Raw genomic sequence first — 12,789 nt, 5'->3', positions numbered from 1 at the left:
GTAGAAATCTACTGCTTTCACAGGTAACTCACATTTTCATGAAGACAGGTGGCAAAATTAAATTAAATTAAAACATGTGAGGGGGTAATGGCATGCTCTCAGAAAGGTGAGCTTGTGGAGGCTTGGTGAAGAAGAAGACTCTCTCATCACCAGAAGGATGGCAGAGAGAGAAAGACACTGCTGACCACTGACAGATTACTGATGGACCGAACAGCTCCTAATCTCTAACCACGACTAGTCAAGGACAGAAGAACCATCGTCACAAACACATTGACACAGGTACAGAGGTACAGGTATTAAAAAAAAAAAAAAAAAAAAAAAAGAAATACACAGCAACACTTTCAGGACTTACACACACAGAACAACCAGCTTGTTCAGAGAGACGGCAGGAGAACATGTAAATGGGGTGAAATCAGTTTTTGTTAGGTGATAAGGAATGAGACTGTGTTGACAATGCAATAACTTCAAAACAAGGATCACTTTGTTGTTAATGTAGGGTGTTTTCAGGCTATCAGCATCCACCAAAAACCTACATATCTCTGGATAGTCTCACAATTTCTTCACATTTTAGTTTCTGGCAGTGATTTTTAATACCTCTAATGCTCAGTTTCAGTGATCTCCCTCTGAGCGCACAAGTTGAAGAGGCATGACAAGACTACGCTTAATTTCAGGAAATCGCATCATTGCAATAATTTGACTAACAATACTACAAGGCAAAGAGCATTTTGACTCAATTAGAGGTCTCTTCCAACAGCAGATACTCGAGCCCAGCTACAATTTACATTAAAAAGTTGAAGGTTTCGTTCCAAATATTGTACAAATTTCGCAAATTTAAAAATGCCGTACCACACTTCCATACTAAAGTTAGAAAAACCTACTATTTCAACACTACGAGTTCATACATTTAGCAAATAGTTTTGAGGTTCCCATGTAGTGGGGAAAAGAACCACTGCCTCATTGACTGAGTCCTAATATACATTATATGGACAAAAGTATTGAGACACACCTCCTAATGTTTGAATTCAACTGTTTTCAGACCCGTTGCCACAAAAATCATTCATCTAGCCAGACAGTCTGCCTTTACAACATCTGTGAAAGAATGGGCGGGTGCAAAGAGCTCACTGAATTTGAGTGAGGTGCTGTAACAGGGTGCCACCATTGAAGTATTTCCCTCTTTAATATCCCACTGTCAACTGTAAGTACTATTACTAAACAGGAGTAACCATGGCAACTTATCCACGAAGTTCCCGACCACATAAAGTTACAGAGTGGGGTCACCGAGCGATGAGGGATATGGCATAGACATTAACATCAGCACAAAAACTGTGCGCCGGGAGCTTCACAGCATGCGTTTCCATGTGTAACATGTAGCTGACTCAGGTCTTTTGTCCATATAGTGCATCTAGTATTTTAATCATTATTTTCACAGTTCTTATTTTGCTGACCTAACGATGCAGAAACTCAACTCTGGCTGACTTTACTGGAAGGAGTTAAAATGTGGAGTGGGAACTGTTTTAGTTTCTAAAGGGGGGGGGACACAACAGAATATGCTTTTAGCTCAGTTTTGGTCTCCACCAACTCTTATTTGACGCATCATTGCAATAAAGTAGTACTAAAAGTTTGTTCTATTTTCTTAGCAAAGGTCTTTGATTTGTTTCAGCAAATGCAGCATTTTACGCTTAAGCCAGTATCTTTTAAAGGAATTAGTAGTGGAATGAAACCTCCTGTTTTTAGTTTGGATCGAGCAACCTCTACGTCAAACCACAGTCCATCATCCAGGAACCCTAAAACCCGACATATTGTATGTAAGGCAGCTCTCTGTCTGTAAGGGCCTTCAGTGGTTGTCATCACGAGGAAAAAGAGGAGCCTCATTTCTAAAAGTCTGTGATCTCTACTGTCTTAACAAAACTAATCAGTCGTTCACACGTAAACTGAATTCAATACATTCAAATTTTTTTGAAATCCCTAAAAAAAAAAGAAAAAAGAAAAGAAAAAAAATCAATCCGCAGCTAGCTGAGTGTTTGCTCGGCGGTGACCACTCGTTAGCGAAGCGTTGTGTAACAGGAGAGGAAAAACAGAGATGGACATGTGCCGCCGACATCACAACTGTAACACTTTAAACGCCGACACAGGAGAAAAAGAAACAAAAAAAAAACACTTTGACATTGACTTTCAAACAAACCAAAAAAAAGTCATTTAAACCAAGAAATTGGCATTAACACTATTTTAAAAAAGCTGTATTAGTAATACTTCACTGGAGAGTGTTACGATGTAGGTGACACAAGGCAGAATCATTAAAAACAACTTATAAATCCACAAATATTCTTAGATTTTAGCTCCAATGGTTCCCTCTGTCATTAAAAGTTCAGTTAACCTTCAAGCTTGTCCAATTTTTACTGTTTAATCAAGAAAAACAAACTGTATTCGCCTTGTGCCAGTCTACAAAGTGAACAAGATGACCACTGCAGCTTTTGCAGCTCTAATCGAATAGTCACTGACATCAACACACACGCACACTTACACACCAGCTGCATGCCCTCTGTCACATGGTAAAAAAACAATTCCTCCTCTCAAGTGATTTTTTTTTTAAAGTTTCTGATCACATTACATGTATTTCACACCACACACACACAAACACACACTTGTTACCAGTTACTGTACACTCACTAATCACCTCATGACATCCTAGAGAAAGCGTGTAGTGGAGAGGCAAAAACAAACAACAACGAAAAAAGGTCAGTAAGGAGCCGAAAGACAACGAGCACGCTCTGTGAGAGTTTCCACCAGGTCTGCTGTTCCCACTGAAAACAAAGCTGCCAGTCTAGCCAATAAAATGAAGACAGGTTGTTTTTTTTTCCAGGTGTGGGGGGGGAGACATCGGCCACAACGTTGTGCTTCACTGCAAGTAACTAACTCCCATTTTTACAGCACGAACACTGAAAGAAAAAACAACAGCTTTTCCCGTTAAGTGCTGTAAGAGTTTCGGATGGTTTAAACATGCATTTTGCTGCTTTCTGTTGCATATGTATTTATTTCTGCTGTTAACGAGAGTTAAACCTTTATTGTTATTTTGTTAAACACCCAAAACGGTCCACGTGTAATCGTACGGTAAGTGCATAGCAAATAAAGATGAAAGAAAATGCACACTACGGTAGCCCCTGCCCTGATGTCTTGGATCTCTTCACAGTAACAAACACTATGCATCACGACACAGCTTTGCAGGGAAGGGTTGGACATTTCTCACTACTGCACTTTTTTTTAAAGGACACTTGACATTTACAGGTTGTTGTTTTTTTCTCTCTTTTTTTTGTTTTTTTTAAGAGGAAATATTTGCCATTAGACATCCAAATCACCTACAGAGGAAATATATATATAGATATAGTATGGAAGCCCTTGAAATTAAAAAATAAACCAACAGGATTTGTTGAAGGGCATTTTTTTTCTGCTAACATAGGGTGGGGGGGGGGGGGGGGGGGGGGGGAATCCATTAAACGCCAGCTTTGTTATTTGGCTGCACGTTCTTAGTGACTTGTGCACACGCTGAGGCGCTGTTGCACTAGTTTGGAGTTTGTTTGCGGCACATGGTTGGTGTATCTGTTAGTTTAGAGCATGCACGTGAGGATCGGGGGTCTTCTGAGGGGGGCGGGGGCAGTCTTTGAAACCGGTGAGTGGTTGCATGCTGCTGCATTCCATAGAACGGAAACATAAAAGGCAGTTAGCTAATAATCTTGTGCTGTAGTCCCCTTGTAAACACACACACACACACCCACACACACACATACTGTACATTCACGTGTGCATGCATACTCACGGAGCACACCAACACACACAGAAAGGGGGCAATAATAAAGTGACTAGTAACAGCACTGCACCCCAGCGCTGCCCTCCCTCCTCTCCCTAAAGACAAATAAGACAACTGAAGCCAAAATGAGATTAAGGAAAAGGAGAAAGTCCAGCTGCTTTATGTCCTCCCTCAGCTCTGCGGGCGGCTGAGAGGTGGGGTTTGTGTGGAGGGCAGTCGAAAGGTCAGGTCCGGTTAGAGGAGTCGAGGCGCTCGGCCCTACGAGGGAGGCTTGCTGTAGCCGAAAAGTCCGACAGGTAGGTATTTGACGTGAGTGGGCCACTGGGCGGCCAGCTGGAAGAACTTGACGTCGTTCCACTCGACGCAGTCTATGGACACTGGTGGGAGATGGAAACGACGGTGAGGATAAGCTACAATGTGAGCAGGAAAGAAACAAAGCTGCTCGCGATCATCCAGCTCACCTTTCAGGATGGTCTGCTGCTGCTTGGCCGAGCAGATGAGTCGACTGATGCCTTCGATGACCTGGCTCTTGGAGTCTACGTCCTTCTCTTTGGGCTTCTTCCCCAAGAAGATGGTAGGAACTGAAGGGAGGAACAAACACCAGAGTCAAAGTGCTGTGTGATGGAGGGAGACGGCGACTGGGTGGCAGTGTGTGAGTCTAGATTTAGACTGGCTTACTTCAATTGCATTTAAATCTCTAGTATCCCACTACAGAGGACACATATATATACCCTGCTTCTCAGAGTATGCGCTCTGAACATGGATCTGAGGGATTCCTTTTAAAGACTTGTCCAAAGGGCTTTGCAGTAACTATTTTAGGGCCTGTCTGCAGGGAACCTGGCTAACTGCAACAAGCCTGCAAGTCAAAAACACTTATTTAGTGATAACAATGTAATATGGCCTCAGTCTGTGCTGAATGCAATACAGGGATCATTGTAAGAAAGAAATCAGTGAAATTAATCAATCGTTATTAATATTACAAATTTTAGTTTCAAGTGAAGCCATAATCATAAAAATGATTTAAAGCATCAGATTTGCAACGCCTCACCTTTTTTGTTCTTCTCCTTGGTGACCACAGTCATGGCCATGGTGCTGACCTGGGCCTGTGGATCGCTGCTGCCCCCGCCTGGTAGCCTGCTGACCTGCAGCGAGCGGAAGGCGCTCTTCAGCGTGTTCTTGCAGCCCGTGTCGCGTCGCTCTCCCTCCCGCCGCTTCTCTGCCAGAGAGGCCAGCCAGTAATCCACCTGCAGGCCGATGGCGTCCACGCCGTGGGACATGCTGGGGCTCCTGTGGACAGACAGCGCGTGCATGAGCGACTTCCTCAGGCCCTTCGTGACAACTATAAAGCATCGTAACTGAACTTTCCTATTATTCTCTGGTCTCTCATATCAAACTTGTGAAGAACTTAATTATTAACATATTTATCTGACATTATTTGTAGTTTTTAGTTTCAGCAGAATACACAGATGCAGTGAGGGGTTCTGCTCTGGTCCAATTATGAGACATACATACATCTAACTTTTCTTTACATCACAAACACATTTGTAAGATAATTTAACAGCTTCACGAGCAGACCGACTTGAATCTGAGAGCTGAATTTCATTCATCATGTTCAACACACTCCCCAAAAAATTTCTGCAGAGGACGAAATGTAAAAGATCAGATCAGTGATCTCTGCAGAGAGGCACTGCAGCAAAAAAAACATCTGATTCAGTGGCTGAAGCATCAAAGAGAGCCTCGATTGGGAAGAGGATCTCAGAGAAACACGAACAACTCGCTGCCTGTTTGCTTAAAGAACAAGCAGACGGCTGATTAAAAGGCATTTATCCCTCTGCCACAGCTCAGTACTGACAGCATCATCAACATGCATGCTGACAGCTGAGACATCAACAGAAAAACATACACAAATGCAGAAAATCAACCTGAATAAAATAAACGGTTCTTTAAATATCTACATCTGAGGACTTGATTTAAAGCACATCAGTATAATTACAAGATCCTGTAAAGAAATATGAATGTTAGAGAACTCTTACCCTTGAACTGTGAGCACGCTCCCCATGGAGGGAGAGGAGGGAGGCGTGGCTGTCTCTTTGATCATCCCGGTGGGAGAGCCGTGGGAGGGTGGTGATGTGGAGGGGACAGCGAGGCTCACTGCTACACCCTCCTCTGCATCTCCTTCATAACCCAAATGGAAATAACGTGAAACCCTAAATCGAATTCTTTTTTAACATCTTTTGACGTTTTCCAAACACTCACCTGTTGGAGACTGACCAGACTCGATCAGACCAACCTTCACCACCTGGAAAACAAGAAGGGATGTCAGCCAAAGATCCTGAAGATGAGCAGCAGCAAAGGTAAAAAGTTCCCACTCAAGAGTAGAATTCTCACCCCAATAAAAGGAATGAACTTCTGGTAGGAGTCTTCATCTCGCCTGGGAAAAGGACAGTGAGCGGTGTTTGTTAAAGAAGACCTAAAAGATCAAAGATCTGGCGCGTGTTCGCTGACATCTGTACTCACGTTCTGTGCTTGCAGGTTAGCATGGCCTCGGCGATGGGCAGCTGGTGTGTTACTGTAGCTCCGCTGATGTATTGGGAAATTCTTCCTGCCACATCCAACTGATCTGCAGGAGAAAATAAAACAATTGGAGAAGTGAATAAACGTGCGAAACGCTGAAGTACGTCCTGAGGGGAGACGGCACGTGTGGTACCTGTCTGCGGCGGCTCTGAGCGACTGAACATGTCTCTCCACGCCCCGTCCAGAAAGGAGGAGCTGTAGCGATTGTCGAGGGCTCCGAGGTGTTTAGCCACAGGATGAGAGCCTGATGAACATAATGAAAGAGCGGGAAGGAGGAAGGATCGAGGAGTTTAATGAGCTAACACGACTGCCTGTTCCTCCTACCAATGTGCCAACAAGCAAGACATACTAACAAGTTACAGCATTTCCCAAAGTCCAATTAGCATGCAGACAAGTGACTGTGTGCACCAGACATCACTTCCTGCAAAGCAGTAAAACTTCGCTGCGGTCTGACTCTGCAGGAGGAGACAAAAGCAGGCTCTCTCACCCAGCGGCACCACCAGGAAGCGCATGTGGTTCAGCCAGTCAGATGTCTTGTTGGCGAGCTGGGTGACGAAGAACTGCAGGATGGCTCCCAGGTAGCTCTGGCTGCCCACCGCCACCACCTTCACTGGTCTGGGCATGGACGAGTTACAGTTGCAGCTACAGGGAAAAAGAAAGAGAGAGAGAGAGAAATACTCATTACTCAAGAAACAAAAAGTTTGATCATTGTCTCAAAACATACTAAGAACATTCCTGTTTTAAGAAACACAACCTAATCTCTATTGGAAAATATCCTTAAAAAATAGATTTCTTATTACAGTGTGTCCTACAGATGTACAGATGTGCCTTGGTGCACATCTGAGATGAAGCACATCAAACTAGTGAGAATTCATTCAGTGCTCAGGAACCCAGACTGTGGGCGTTTTTAAAGGACATAGTACACACAGGTGTATGAAAACTCTAGTTTTAAGGACGTTTCCTGTGTGGATTGCCCTTCATTTTTTATACTGAATTCCATTTGAAGTCAGAAATCCAGAGTTCCTACTAATTTTCAGCCAGAACACCCTCTCAAGATACACTATCCCACTCGGAAAGCTGGAGAAGCCAATCTAACTCCAACTTCACAATCCAAGATGGCAGCTCAGAGCGTAAACTGCACTAAGACTGTGGAACTGGTCCTCTGTACTATTACTGATGTGTATTCATGACTTGCTAAATAATCACTGACCAGGCTCTATCCATGAATGTGCTGCAGAGGTGTTTTTAACAGCAGAAATACAGGCACTGCGTTGCACTCCAGGTACTGTTACTGATGGCTAGCAAGCTAAATAAAACCTGTTATTGTGGCTGTACTGTAATGGGTTTGACTTCAGTCCCAGCTCCTGCATTAGAAAAAGAAACATGAAGCCCCTTTTATTCCCAGACAACAATCTAACTCACATTATTTAAGGCAAAATAATCATTTTATATTTCTAACTATTGCTCTGATGACATTTCCTTTATGTTCAGGCAAATTTCATGCCAACAGTGCAAACACAAACCAGAAGAATTCCCACATGTGTGGGAGAGAGTGATAAGCAGAGGGACAAGCCGACGTGATGGATGCAGATATGGGAGACATAAAGTTTTTGTTGCTTTTATAAAGCAAAGTGAGTCACAGGGGCAAAAAAAGGAGGAGGAGAACAGAAGGAGCAAAATATATAAGGGTCAAAGGAAGAACAGAAGTCAGAAAAATAAGGCTCAGAGCAAGAAGAAAGACTAAACAGATGAGTCACTCTGCACACCAATGAGTCTAGCTCGCTCTGTGTGTGTGTGTGTGTGTGTGTGTGTGTGTGTGTGTGTGTGTGTGTTAGATTCGATCAGAAAAACTCACAACTTCTGGATGCGAGTGAGCACGGCAGACAGCACCGCCTGTATTTCAGCTGCTGAGCACGTGCAGACCACCGGGTGTCTCTGTACCTGGAGCTGCTCTGCAACATACTGCAATACATGAAAGAGGAGATGTGCAGTCAAAAAAAAAAAAAAAGGAAAGAAATAGGAATAAAAAAGAAAAAGAACGAACCAAATCCACCCAAAGTTATTACGGAAAGCTGCAGGCCTTACCTGCCCCTGCCAGTCTGTGCTGTTGACCAAAATGAGGCTCTCTGGGAGCGCCGAGTCCGACAACAAAATCTGGTTAAGCTGATCGTACACTGCTTTCCTCAGAACCTACACACACACACACACACACACACACACAGAGTACATAAATCTCCCCACAGCGACACATTTGCTCTTCAGATGACTCATCACCACATACATAATTCATTTCTGAGCTCCAGGCCGGTCGTACATTATCAGAATTCATGTGTTTTATTTTTTTTAAAAACGCGTGGGTCATAAGCAGACGGAGAACAAAGGAAGATTTTTTTGTTAATTCCTCTGTGGGAAACAACCACAATACGCAGGTTTATTTTTGTATACATGGTTGAAACGATGATGCTGAAATCCTGGAAAGAGCTAAAGCGAAATGAGATTTTATAACCGTTCAGTGTCGTACCGGCGTGCTGTGTCCCAGCTCCGGGGACCTCTCAGAGTCGGAGCTGTTGGTCCGCTCACTGAGAGGTTTGGACAGCTGTCTCTCCTTCATCGGAGTGCTAATGCGCTTCTGCCTTGGTGTATGGCCTCCATCCAACCTGGTGGGGAAAAAAGTCAAACTCAAGAAATAAGAAGTTCAGGATTTTTCAGCATAGTCGCCTCTGAGGCCTCATTTTTCCTTTCATTTTATAAGCTTTACTTAGAGATCCTGAGTTGCCCTCAGAATTTACCAACCACAGGGTTTGTAAGCATGTTCATTAAAAGAAGGGGTTAATGCCTGAATTTGTAGCAGATCCAGTGTACAGTTATAATGATATAGGATTGTCTTTAGCGTACATTACATTTTTTGTAAACTAAATGCCCTCCTGGCAGACTTGGGGGATCCAATCTGGCACTAACTCTGCTGATCACTTAACCTTTCACCTTTCTGTCCAAACATATATTTATTCTGGCTCTAAAAAACAAGATGGCAGGGGTCATTACTCAAGCTAAAACTGAGCTGATTAGTAAAGAGGCCAACGCACAGATTAAAACAGCTAAACAAATGTATCTGGGACTAAGCCTTGGGTGACTTACCTCGGCGATGCCATCGGCTGTGCTTCACCTTTGCTGCTCTTAATGGGTGTACGGGGTTTTTCTGCCACGGACACCATGATGCACGGGCCGACTTCAGCGAACAGCTCCTGGTCTGTTAGCTCCTACACACAAACAGACACACACAGTCCACAGACAGGCTGTCAGTGTCAAAGAAAGGAGATACTGGCACCCACTTTTTTGTGTTTCTTCTGCTCTCTCAATCTGTCTCGCTTGCAGCACAGATGGCGGCGAATCCGCCTCAGAGTGATACCGACAAAGATCCCAGCACAACATTAACTCTCCCTCTTTGACACACTGACACTCATTTAAAAACACACGAGGAAAGTCGTACCAGCGTGTCGGTCTCAGACGGGATCTCATCCAGGTTGCGGCTTCGGGAAGGTTTCATCTTCTCCAGAAGAGGCTGCTCCCCCTGCTGGGAACAGAAGGGAGAGGCAGTCAGTCTACGGGCTTAATGAGCCTCGAGATTTGGTAAACAAGAAGGAGCAGAGCTCTCGGCTCTCGGCTTCAGGGAGAAAACTCAACAGCAGTTACGCCCAGAAGATGTTGGTTTTCGTCTGCCGTTTTAGGCCAGACGAAGCATTCTACACAAATAATTAGATAGGACCTACTTACTGAAGTGAAAGCAGCTCCTTCATCTTCCAAACACATATTTGAGAAAGTGTCCCAACAGCAGTCAGAACCTAAAAGCTTATTTCATTATGAAGGGAGGAACTGGAGCTGCCTGAAGCACATCCAGTGCCATCCATTCAAACTGAGAGACTAAACACTTTTTATTCAGCAGATGGTCACCGTCAAAGACTTATTGAATTTCTGCTCCATTAAGGAAATGCTAGCGTGAAACATTTTTCAAATTTCACATTTCCACTACGCTCCCCGCCGTGCTGACTGTCACCGGCTTTAGATTCTGGATATTTAGCACATCAATGCAGAGTCGCATGCTGTTTTTCATGCTACTTGCTTCATTTCATGCTGCATTCTTCACGTACTTTATGGTACTATGTGCTACTTAGTCACACTGTTTTACTACAGCTTTATTGTTTTGCTATCCTGCCACTAGAAGCACTTTGCAATCTTAGGTTAATGCCGTATCGCTCAGCTTCTCGTGTACTTTTACTATGACTTCTTAAGGGCCCAAGAAATAGAAGAAGTTATAGTATTCACAAGAAATCTTGAGCCAACCCTACGTTCTTTATGTTTGGCTAATAAAATGAGGAATGTGCAGCAATTTATTGAAATATGAATGAAGCATATTTAAGGACAGACTGCACAGCGTGCTGAGATATGCCAAGTTTTCAGCAAATTACGTGTTTTAGTTGTAACAATAGTAGTAGAGCCTACAAAGGGATGGCTCAAGACTTGTGCACAGTACCGTATATCCAACACTACTAAATTAAATTGTGTATCAAGTTTTTTTCCCACAAGGTAACGTCAATGTAGAGAAAATACAAATACTCTTGAGTTTTTGCTGAGACGAACACAGGTCTCACTTTACACCAACGAGGCGAGCGCTGCATTTGGACACAGGTTTGAAAGCGTTCCGGTTGTAAAGTCAGATATCCTTCGTGAAGAGTTCACTGCGCTCTAACAGGTGAGGCGTTTCAGTGAGTTACTCACCGGGCTGAACGTGTCTCTGCCCAAACTGCCTTTGCTGTTCAGGCTGCCGATCTCCGTCTGAGAGCTCGACTGAGACATTCCCTCAAAGAACGGCCTGAGCAAACACACACACACACACACACACACACACACACACACACACACACACACACACACACACACACACACACACACACGTTAACTTTTTATTCAGATACTTACATAACACACATTTATTTTTTAATGATAGACAGAAAGAAAGAGCAGAACAGAAGAAAGTCAAGTAACAGCGGTAAGACTTCTGGGTTCTGGGTCACTCTGAGGCTTTCTGATGTTATTGAAAATAATGACTCAGACTGGGCAGCGATTCTGTGTCGTTTAAGTATGCAAAGAAGAATTTTTGAGCAAAATAATTATTATTCAAAAGTTCTGATCAAAGTTAAAACTGACCCAGTTTTGGCTCATGCCAAGCTTTTAATCTGTGGCTGTAATGAGCAGCTTCGCCCAACAGAGGGGGCTCTGAATTGTTAATGAAAGTCCTCTCTGTGTGCTCGTCAGTGTCTGTGCGGGTGAAGCGGGAGTGTGGGGATGAATATTAATGTCGCGTCTGTGCCAGTGCTCGTACCTCAGCTTAGGTTTGGGCGTGCTCAGGATGCTGTCGGTCTCGTCCAGCTCCGGCCCGCTGTCGCTCGGGTTGTACATCTCCAGGCTGTCGTACAGCTCGTCCAGGTCCTCCTCCACCTCCTGGATCTGCTCCCTGGACACGTGCTCCAGGCCAAAACCAACCTGGGAGAGACGCACGGAGGAGCGGGTGACCAACACACACGGTCGCTGTGCAGCTTTGACACCTAGAGTTTCTGTTTATCACCTGAATCTGTTACTTCTCTTCACACAAAAAGCACATCGACGGCAGCCTCCCTTCCTTTAAATGAGCACTAATCTCTGTGCGTACAGGGGACAGACATGTTGATACCAGCTGTGAAACCAGACACGGATCACTGCCTGTTTCTCTGTTGACACCACGGGGCTTTGCAAGCCCGCAATTTCACAGAAGCTGAATATCAAAAGTGAAAGAAGCGAGATGCTTACATGCCACAGTGACCTGGCTAACATCAGAGCGAGTCAGGCAGCTCAGCCTAACTCCTAAACAGGGAGCCCAGTTATAGCAGTGATTTGGACTTAAAAGGTAAGTATTCATGCATGTAATCATAAGCAATACAAGCAGGGATAAACAGAAATAACACGAGTTTGTGTTTGGACCAGCACTCCACTCCAAAAATGTTCATTCAGCGTGGGAACAGAGACGTCACGTCTTTACGATTTAAAGCGCACTCAGGAGCCAGCCAGTAAACCACACACAATGGATAATCATTTGTATTGTTATCTGATGTGATAGCATAGCTGGTTCTGCTTTCATAATGTAACACTATCCGCCTGTGTGTGTGCGTGCATGTGTGTGAGATCACTGAGGGGGAAAAACAAGGTGGAGACGCATTCATTAGAAGCAACCACCTCAAAGTACTCCGACGGGTGTTTATATGTCTGTGGACAGACTTTTCATTGTGATTGTGTCATAGGCACACGCGTGGCTGGCATCTCAATGAAAGCAGACTTGGACGGCAGGATATTTCCTTAAGGAAAAACACCAGCGCTGTAAACAA

At 44.1% G+C, this 12,789-nt stretch overlaps 1 protein-coding gene across 3 annotated transcripts in view; it reads right to left on the bottom strand.

Moving 5' to 3' along the window:
- Nucleotides 1-3,477: 3,477 nt before the first annotated feature.
- The window catches only part of pacs1b (phosphofurin acidic cluster sorting protein 1b), a 71,321-nt gene continuing 62,009 nt past the window's right edge, over nucleotides 3,478-12,789 (bottom strand). Inside the window, exons 9-24 of one of the 3 annotated variants that reach the window (XM_086279038.1) lie at nucleotides 11,754-11,914; nucleotides 11,150-11,243; nucleotides 9,864-9,947; nucleotides 9,512-9,633; nucleotides 8,898-9,033; nucleotides 8,462-8,566; nucleotides 8,232-8,338; nucleotides 6,864-7,018; nucleotides 6,510-6,620; nucleotides 6,320-6,422; nucleotides 6,191-6,233; nucleotides 6,059-6,101; nucleotides 5,836-5,977; nucleotides 4,851-5,089; nucleotides 4,264-4,383; nucleotides 3,478-4,179 (exon numbers count right to left, since the gene is read on the bottom strand). In XM_086279038.1, the coding sequence (XP_086135164.1) occupies nucleotides 4,061-4,179; nucleotides 4,264-4,383; nucleotides 4,851-5,089; nucleotides 5,836-5,977; nucleotides 6,059-6,101; nucleotides 6,191-6,233; nucleotides 6,320-6,422; nucleotides 6,510-6,620; nucleotides 6,864-7,018; nucleotides 8,232-8,338; nucleotides 8,462-8,566; nucleotides 8,898-9,033; nucleotides 9,512-9,633; nucleotides 9,864-9,947; nucleotides 11,150-11,243; nucleotides 11,754-11,914 (1,884 nt within the window). In that variant the 3' untranslated portion in view covers nucleotides 3,478-4,060. Of the gene's footprint in view, nucleotides 4,180-4,263; nucleotides 4,384-4,850; nucleotides 5,090-5,835; nucleotides 5,978-6,058; nucleotides 6,102-6,190; nucleotides 6,234-6,319; nucleotides 6,621-6,863; nucleotides 7,019-8,231; nucleotides 8,339-8,461; nucleotides 8,567-8,897; nucleotides 9,034-9,511; nucleotides 9,634-9,863; nucleotides 9,948-11,149; nucleotides 11,244-11,753; nucleotides 11,915-12,789 lie in introns of all 3 variants that reach the window. The other 2 variants (XM_086279040.1, XM_086279031.1) reach the window with 2 other exon arrangements.

Source organism: Aulonocara sp. 'chitande type north' Nkhata Bay, linkage group LG3, assembly GCF_057382095.1.
Source record: "Aulonocara sp. 'chitande type north' Nkhata Bay isolate Kocher_YH1m ecotype deep benthic linkage group LG3, A_spYH_male_GT1.1, whole genome shotgun sequence".
Classification (NCBI taxonomy): Eukaryota; Metazoa; Chordata; class Actinopteri; order Cichliformes; family Cichlidae; genus Aulonocara; species Aulonocara sp. 'chitande type north' Nkhata Bay.
This window is presented reverse-complemented; position numbering and strand designations above follow the sequence as displayed.